Source organism: Phascolarctos cinereus, unplaced genomic scaffold (genome assembly GCF_003287225.1).
Source record: "Phascolarctos cinereus isolate Bilbo 61053 unplaced genomic scaffold, phaCin_HiC Scaffold_1;HRSCAF=81, whole genome shotgun sequence".
Classification (NCBI taxonomy): Eukaryota; Metazoa; Chordata; class Mammalia; order Diprotodontia; family Phascolarctidae; genus Phascolarctos; species Phascolarctos cinereus.
The window spans coordinates 265077913-265087364 of NW_027555514.1; the positions used below are offsets into that span (position 1 = coordinate 265077913).

General features: G+C 39.9%; 1 protein-coding gene across 1 annotated transcript in view; it reads left to right on the forward strand.

Moving 5' to 3' along the window:
• Positions 1-9452, forward strand: part of AMDHD1 (amidohydrolase domain containing 1) — a 40567-nt gene that overhangs the window by 14944 nt on the left and 16171 nt on the right. The window contains exons 6-7 of the mRNA XM_021006465.2: positions 3299-3423; positions 7890-7983. Of these exons, the coding sequence (XP_020862124.1) occupies positions 3299-3423; positions 7890-7983 (219 nt within the window). The remainder of the gene's footprint in view (positions 1-3298; positions 3424-7889; positions 7984-9452) is intronic.

The following is a 9452-nucleotide window of genomic DNA, read 5'->3' on the forward strand; positions in this document are numbered from 1 at the left end:
GTAAGGCTCTGGTTGGAGCCAGAATTGGACTTTGAGTGTCTGGCTGCAGACACCAGACAAAGCCTGTTTGACTTGCTGGATCTAGTCCAACATTGACTGAAGCCAAACAACCCCAGCTGCGGCTACCCAGAGTCCAGTGCTATTCCCACCCTTCTAGGGCAGCTCACTGGATCACTGCATGAAAGCCCATGAAATGCTTTTGGAAGGGAGAGTAAACAACAAAGCAGACGAGGAGATCACAGATTCAGAGCTGTAAGGGACCTTAAAGATCATTTAGTCCAACCCCATTTTATAGAGGAGAAACCTGAGGCTCAGAAAAGTAACTTGTTCAAAGTTAACATCTAGAAAGAGGCAAGATTTGAACTCTGAATCCAAAATCAGCACCTTTTTCCATTGAGTCATGCTACTTCATGTGATAAGCTTCCCAATCCTTTGGACATTTGCAACTCTCTTGTTCTAGCCCAAAAGGAAACTGAGGGAAAGTGGGTCAGGTTATCAGCTATTGGTAAGAGATGATGAGGCTTCATTCTTGTTCAGACAATACAAAGCTTTTTTTCCTAGCATCTTCGAAGTCAACAAATGACACGCAAAATTGCTATGCCGAGGTGAGGGTTTTAGCTCTTAAATCTGGGAACAACTGACCTTTATTCATTACTTGGTTCTTGATGGTGGTGGTGATTTTGGCTTGTCAAATATTGACTTTTCTTATCTTCTGCTAGTGATGTCAATGGAAGGAGAGACATCTCTGTGATGTCATTCATTAGCATCACAGCATTTTTGATTGTTCATTCAATATAAATTTTCAAGGCATATCTAGCATGACTCTGAGACTTTTCCGTTTTAGATACCATATTAGTAGATTCAGGGAATCCTGAAAAGATAGATTACCTGGATATCAGCAAAGTGTTTTATAACATCTCTTCTGCTCTCCTCGTAGACAAAATGTAGACAGGTGGATTAGATGATAATGCAATTAGTTGAATTCAAAATCCATTGGATGACTGAACCCAAAGACCAGTTATGAATGGAAAGATATGAACATGGAGAGATGGCTGTGGTGGAATGTCACAGGGATTTTCTCTTGGGCCTATTATGTTATTATTTTTTATCAATGACTTGGGAGAAGCTATAAAAGCCTGGTTTATCAAATTTACTGATGGCACGATGCAGGTGAAGGTATTTAACAAGTTGAATGAAAAGAGTAAGGATCCAAAAAGATTATAAGTGAGAATGATGGGCCAGATCTAATAAGATAAAAGTTTAATAGGTATAAATGTAAAGTTCTATCACTAGGGTCAAAAAATCAACCACACAAGTATGAGATGGTAGAGGTATGACTGAACTATAGTATACAAACAAAAGGGAAGATATGGAATTTTAAAGAATTACGAGCCCAATGGGGGTCAGCAGTGTGACATGGCAGTCAGAACAGCGAACAGGATCTTTTTGTGTTTTTCCAGTCATTTTCATATGTATCTGTCTCTTCATTACCCCATTTGGGGTTTTCTTGGCAGAGATACTGAAGCAGTTTGCCATTTCCTTTTCCAGTTCATTTTATAGATGAGGAAACTGAGGCAAACAGAGTTAAGTGATTTGCCCAGGGTCACATAGTTAGTAAATGTGCGAGGCTATATTTTAATTCAGGAGGAGGAGCCTTTCTGACTCCAGGCCTGGCACTCTATCCACTATGGCGCCCCCTAGCTGCCCATTGGGATCTTAGGTAAGACCTTAAGAGTGGCACAAGTTCAGAAACATAGGATGTGATCAATCCACTGTCCTTAGACCATATCTGGAATGTTCTGTTCGTTTCTTGGCACAATGTTTAAAAAGGGACATTACAAACTGGAGCATGGCCAGAGGAGAGCAACCATAATAGTGAGAAATTTGGAAACATGCCATATGTAGACTCTGGTGGCTAGGTGGTGCAACAGATATAGTGGAAGCAGGACACTACCTTAGACACTTACTAGCTGTGTGACTCTGGGCCTAATAATATACACACACATACATATGTATATACATGTGTGTATATCTATGTTTATGTTTGAAACACATAACTGTGTATATATATAAGTGATTGTGTATATGTTGTATGATTTATATTGTGTATTATGTTTATGTGTGTGTGTATATACACACACAAATACACACATATATATTCTTGTCTCTTTATCCCAAACTGAACCAGGTCCTCTCAAAATGTATATAGAGTTCTAAATTTTTGAGATTAGATCTTATGTGGTTTTGATTGACCTATTTTCATGAAGTTCTTTTGGGGCACTTCCTATCTCTCTCATTTTATTTTTTTTAATACCATGATAGTGACTTTTCATTACCAATTTTACTCTTCCCAGGCAATGTGTTTACTCTATTTCCAGAAGCAGAACTGTGAATAAGGTGGGAAAAGCAGGGCTTTGCCCCAGGGAACCAGTATTAGAAAGTATCTACAGCACCTGTCTTTCAGGAGCATTGAAGAAAAGAGCTAAGAATGCACAGAATCCCAGAATCTCAGAGTTAGAAGGGACCTCATGTACTATCTAGTCCAACCCATACTTGAAAAAGAATCCCCTCTTTAATATCAATCAATAATTACTCAGTAAACAAGCATTTATTAAGCACCTACTCTGCACCCCAAACTTTATTGGGCACAGGCAATACAGAGACAAAAACAGGAACAGTCCCTACCTACCCTCAACAAGATTATGCCTGAGAAGTCATAAAACCTTGACTTAGACACCCAGAAAGAACCATTACCTCCCAAGGTATATCATTGTGCTTTTGATAGCTCTAATTCTTAACAAAACTTTTCTGAACTGGAGCCTAAATGCAAGGGTAACTAGTTAAAAGAGGACACCACCAAAAGGTGAGCTGGGGTGAGCTTTGCCCCATCCAACTCCACTGTACTCTATTTGGCAGATTCCTAAACAGAGCGTCTGTATATCCCCTCCATGCGGTGGTGGCTTGACCCACATACAATTTTTTGTTTTGTTTTTCTCAGATGCAATCTGTGCTATTTGCTCCAGGACTAACACTCCCCAGTTATAAGTCAACACAAAAGTATTCATATTTTTTTCAGATTGGTCTTTAAAACAACAAATTAGCTAATGGTCATTTTCAAATGAATGTCCTGTTACAAATTACTCATCCAATCTAAAAAAAAACACCATGATTGCACAAAAGACAGTAACAGTTAATTTTTGGAGGGGGGAGGGGATGGAACATATATTTTTTTTAGCATCTCATTACTGATCTGCCATTGATGTCTGTCAATCTTTCCTTCTCTGCACATTTTGCATAGCTTGGAGCTGAACTGGGAGCCCGGGCAATTAGCCACCTGGAAGAAGTTAGCGATGCAGGTATTGCTGCCATGGCAACTGGAAAATGTTCGGCTGTCCTTCTACCCACCACCGCCTACATGCTGAGGTAATGCCTTTTAACGCATTGCTAAGAATAAAGGCACATTCATAAGCCAAGGATGACTCTACCTTCCTTAGGTCTCTATAGTTCTTAACCATATTTGAAGACCCTTTAAGGAACCAGCTCGATCCAGGTCAGTTACTGGAGGTCCCTGCTGTGGCCCCAACGGGGCTAGCCATTACAGCAGGCTGGTCCGTGGAATGGGATGCTAAGAGCTCTGGGTTCGAGTCTTGACCATAGATTCAGTCTGCGATGATCTACCAAGGGAAACTCTAGTGCAATGTCGTAAGGAAGAAATCAGAAATTTTCTCCAAGTCCAATCCATAAGTTTTTCACTAGGGGTCATGTCGTATTTCTTTACTACGTTGGAAGTTCCTAGGGGCGCTCCAAACCTTCAGGAATAACAATGAAAGGAAGGAAGATGGGTAAAGACTGCCAAGACAGATACAAATCAAGAATGAAACAATGAGTCCAGTTAAAGGTCCAAGCAACACAGGACTTTGACAGGGTTTTAGAAGGATAGTCTAGAGATGAAAAGGACCCCAGAAGGCATTGAATCTAATACTCTCATTCTAAAGCTGAAGAAACTGAGACCCAACATTAATGATTTGTGTAAGGTCACACAGGTGGCAAGCAGCAAAGGCAGGATTTGAAGCCAGGTACACTGATGAATTCTGAAAACCTGGCAATCAACCCATCTCTACTATGTGGCTCAGTGGATAGAGCATAGACCTGTGGTCAGGAAGACTTATCTCCCTGAGTTCAATTCTACCCTCGGATGCTAGTTGTGTGACCTTGGACAAGTCACTTAACCCTGTTTGCCTCAGTTTCCTCATCTGGAGAATGACCTGGAGAGGGAAATGGCAAACCATTTCAGTACCTTTGCCAAGAAAATCCCAAATGGGGTCACTAAGAGTCAGACACAACTGAAATGACTGAACAATAAAAGACTGATACAGATATATAAAAAAAGTTCTTTTGAATGTTTACATATATATGTATGTATATATGCATATACACATACACACACATATATATATACATATATAGATATATGGATAGATAGATAGATAGATAGATAGATAGTAGATAGATAGATAGAATCTAGATGAAAAAATAGTTCACAGACCCCAAGCAAAGACTGACTTGCCAGCTACTATCATATGATTCCAATAGTCCCAACTCTGGAAATGCACTGATATATGATTTACCTTGGTAAGAGTATGACATTGTCTTTGAGAAAGTCTTCTTTCCTACCACACCTACTTATTTAACCTACTTCTTCAATCAAGCCATTTGAAAATATTGGTTTATTAGGCAGCATGGCAGCATGAATATGGAGTCAACCAACTGGCCTTGGTGTCTGGAAGCTCTGGGTTCGAGTTCTGTCCCTAACACATACTAACTTCTCAGTACTCTAGGCCATCCTTTAATTCAAGTTTCAGAGCAGGGGCTAGTGGCCATTTATAGTGGAAGTTCCTTACCTGGAATTCCCTATGCTGATAGAATAATAACAGTTCACATTTATATGACTCTTTAAGATTCAGAGAGGGCTTTACAAATATCTTCGTGTCTCACAGTAACACTGGGAGGTAGGTGCTATTATGATTCCCATTTAATAGATGAGGAAACTGAGGCAAGAAGAAGTTAAGTGACTTGCCCAGGGTCACAGGGGTAGGAAGTATCTGAAGCTGAGGCCCAGGACTTTATCAATTGCTCCACCTAATAGGTGCAGTCAAAAACAATGCTTATATAATGTTACTGTGTAGCATTTACCATCACTTTGGGTTTGGAAGGCTGCCTTTCAAAGACTACTTCTTGACTTTCCTCTTAGATACTCTGTCTATAGGTAGAACATAAGTTCATTAGGTAGTGCTTTGCTGTCTGAATCATCAGCTTTTACAAAGACAGTGTGAGCAGAGAAAAAATGAGCATGTCTTTCTGTTAAATTATGATATGTGTGTGTGCATGCATGTATATATATGTGCATATATACATGCACACACATATATATGTATATATATTTACAAAAATAGGGTAGTGACTAGACCTGTAATTTTAATAGATTAGGGAGTTCTAGGAAGGAACTCTATCAATGTAACTTATAGGATTGCTTAGAGTATAGGATGGAGAAGTTATGACTTATTTGTCAGGGGTCACACAGTGTGTTAGAGCAGGACATGAACCCAGGTTTTCCTGCCTCCAAAACCAGCTTTCTTTCCACTACAGTAACATGCCTCCATTTACAAAAATACTGTCTTTCTTAGAGTAATGAGGACCAACTCATTTAACCTCCCGGTGCTCCAGGGCAAATTTCTAAGACCATAAAGTTGCAAAATAGGTACCACTCTGCACTGGTAAGGGGAATTTCTTCACTGAGTTTTTATAGCAATGAAATAGAATGTTCAGTGCCCTCATGACTCTTTATTCAAGGAGTTAAATATAAGTTTCTTTGTGTTATTAGTCACTATGTTTAAAGAGATGATACACAATTTAGAGCAAGATTTAAAGATTTACATATATCTAATTAAGCACTTTTCTCACTAATCACAACTATTATTAATCACTGCATAATCCAGCCTTGGTCTTTCCCCATGACTGAGTAAAATACTTCATTCAGCTCATCACTAATCTCTTAACCTAGAGCAGGGGCTCTTAAATTGGGATCCATTAACTTATTTTTTAAAAAATATTTTTGATAACTGCATTTTAATGATTGGTTTCCTTTGTGATCCTATGTGTTTTATTTTATGAATTTGAAAACATTACCCTGAGAAGGGGTTCATAGGCTTCGCCAGACTGCCAAAGAGGGCCTTGACCCAAAACAGGTTAAGAACCCCTAACCTAGAATAAAAATCTTTCATGGCTACACAGAACTTCAAGTCCACTTGTCATCAAAAGCTCTTGTAGGTGACTTTTACTGTCTCCTGGTAGTTTCCTTTTGTCATTGCCTTTTTTTAGATGGTGAAGCCAATTAAAAGAGAAACAGCCCTAGCATTCCTTCTGGCTCCTCTGAACCTAGTTCCCCCAGTTCCACACCCCAACCCCAGCCCCTCTCCTTCTATATTCACAGCAAAAACAAAACAAAACCAGAAAAAGAAAAACCACTGTCATGTATATAATGCATGAGTTTGCTAGTTGCCTGAATATTATAATTGTCTTCTTGCTATCTAGAAGGTCCTTTGTTTAAGTCATCATGAGACTGTCTTCCATCAGATATTTGCTTGAAACTTACATATAATGCTTAAGTATATTCACTAACTATGGCATGTGGCAGGGACCAAGCTTTCTGAAATTGTGTAGTCTGACATTTTACAAGGGCTGTATCCCACTTATTTATTGAATAACTACTATGCACAAATACTCTGTTAGGTCTTCAGAGAAACAAAGTGTGCTATTTTAGAAATTTCATACTAATGGCATCAATGATACTATTATATAGTCCACATAAAATGCAAATATTCAGTGTGGGTGAATGGGTAGATTTTCATTTCCTTCATAAACATCCCCAAATGGTTTGTTGTGGTTACAGCTTGAAGACATGAATCCTGTCCTCTACAAACTTTCAATGTAAATTGATAAGTCAACAAGCATTTTTTAAGTCCTTGCTCTGTGCCAGACATCTTGCTAAGTGTTGGGAAAGCAAAGAAAGGCAAAAGATAGTTCCTTCCCTGGAGGAGCTCACAGTCTAATGAGAAGGGCATGGAGAAAACAAGCATTTAAGTACCTACTGTGTGGGGCAGCTAGGTGGTACCATAGTGCACAGAGCACTGGGCCTGGAGTCAGGAAGACTCATCTTCCTGAGTTCAAATCTGGCCTCAGACACTTACTAGCTGAGTGACCCTGGGCAAGTCACTTACCCCTCTTTGCCTCAGTTTCCACATCTGTTAAATGAGGTGGAGGTGGGAAATGGCAAACCATTCCAGTATCTCTGCCAAGAAAACCCCGAATAGGGTCACAAAGAGTTGGACATGACTGAAAAACGACTGAAGGCACTGCATTTTACAATTATCTCGTTTGATCTGATTGATTTAATGGAGTAGACAACATGCAGATAACTGTGTACAAACAAGATATAGATGGGACAAGTTAGGTGTAATCAACAGGGAAGGCACAAGAATGAATTGAGATTGGGAAAGGCTTTCTGTAGAAATGGGGTTTTAGCTGGGACTTGAAGTAAGCCAGGAAGGCCAAGAGATAGAGATGAAAAGGGAAGAGGGTCATCTAATGGAAATGCACGAAAGGATTTGGGAATATGACACTTCCGGGACATGTGGGGGAAAATCCTTATGTAATCTGCAAACAGCAAGTAGTGTGGATGGACAATAAATGTTGTTGGGTTAAGAGAAAGGAAAAAAAACCACTTCCTTCTGGGAGTGACTAGGAAAGTATCATGGAACAGGCAGAATTTAAGCTAGGCTTTGAAGGATGAACATCCAAAAAATGATGACTGACTTCCTTTTTCTTCCTAGATTGAAGCAACCACAAGCAAGGAAGATGTTAGATGAAGGGGTAATAGTTGCTCTTGGCAGTGATTTCAATCCTAATGCATATTGTTTTTCCATGGTAAATTATGTTTGTGTATTTGTGTGTGTTTTGCTAAATATACAGAGAATCAAAACCTGTTGAATATTGTTTTGTATAATTCTTTCCCTGTAGAGACAGTGTAGCCTAGTGGATAGAGAGATGGCCATAAATACCTGAGTCCCCACTTCTGACATACTGATAGTGTGACCCTGGGCAAGTTTTTTAACTTGTCAGTAACCCCAGACAATGCTCTAAGGCTAAAAGACATATAGCAGGTACTGATGGCCATTGGTAGAGGAGATTGTTCCCCGGGAGCTCTTTAAACCAGTAAAATCACAGATCTGGTTAAATTATTTCTCTAAATATTAAAAAAACCCACAAATTATTTTGTGAAAGGTTATGGAAAACGTCTAGAGATTGGGCAAGAAAATGTCATGGATAATAGCATGGTCATTACAATGCTGTTTGGACCCTCTTGGGCAACGAGAATGTGGGAACTTCCTAACAGAGATGTAAAAAAATGGGGGGGGGAATGGGCTGAAACAAAGAATCACAGAATCTCAAGGCTAGAGCTCAGAGGCTACCTGGAGTCTAATTCATCGCTAAACACAAATTGATATTCCTGGGAAGGGATCATACAGCCTCCACTTGAAGACCTCCAAGAATATGGAATCCACCACTCCTAAACTGGTTATACTTTGGAATAATCCTGTGAGGAAGCTGGTTATTAGAACCTTCCTGTCTGCAGCTGGGAGGAAACGTGCTACCAGTGGGAAATACCACTGGGTTTGGAGTCAGAGGTGCTGGGTTCTGCTATTTCCCTGTGATCTTATGACCATTTCCCCATGAAACTGCTTCTATCCAATGGAGCTAAGCAGAACTTACCTCATTCCCTTTTTACATGATACAGCCTTTGAAATATGTGAAGACCCCCCCCCCCACCCAATTTAGGCTAAATATCCCTTAGTTCCTTCAACCAAACCTCTTATGGTATGATCCCTATCTTTATGGCTCTTCTTGGGACGCTTTCCAGTTTATCAGTGTCCTTCTGAAGATATGGTACCCCAAACTGGAGACAGTATGACAGATGTAGTCATTACTCACTAGGTGGCGCCATAGTGCACAGAGCTCTGGGTCTCAAGTCAGGAAGACCCGAGATCAAATCTGACCACAGAAACTTATTAGATTGTGTGATCCTGGTGAGTCACAAACTCTTAGAGCCTCAGTTTCCTCATCTAAGAAATGGGGCTAATAATAGCACCTACCCCACAGGGTTGTCATGAAATTCAGATCAGATAATAACTATAAAGTGCTTAGCAGAGTACTTGGCACATAGCAAATACTATATAAATGTTATTCTCTTCCTCCATCATCCATCACCTTTCTCTATCTCTAGCATCACCTGTGTTCTGGACACTTTCCTAATGCAGTCTATCTTGGCAATGGCATCTTCAGCTGTCAGGCCTCATTGTTTATTGCATCGTCCATCTGGAGTCCATCATAAGTCC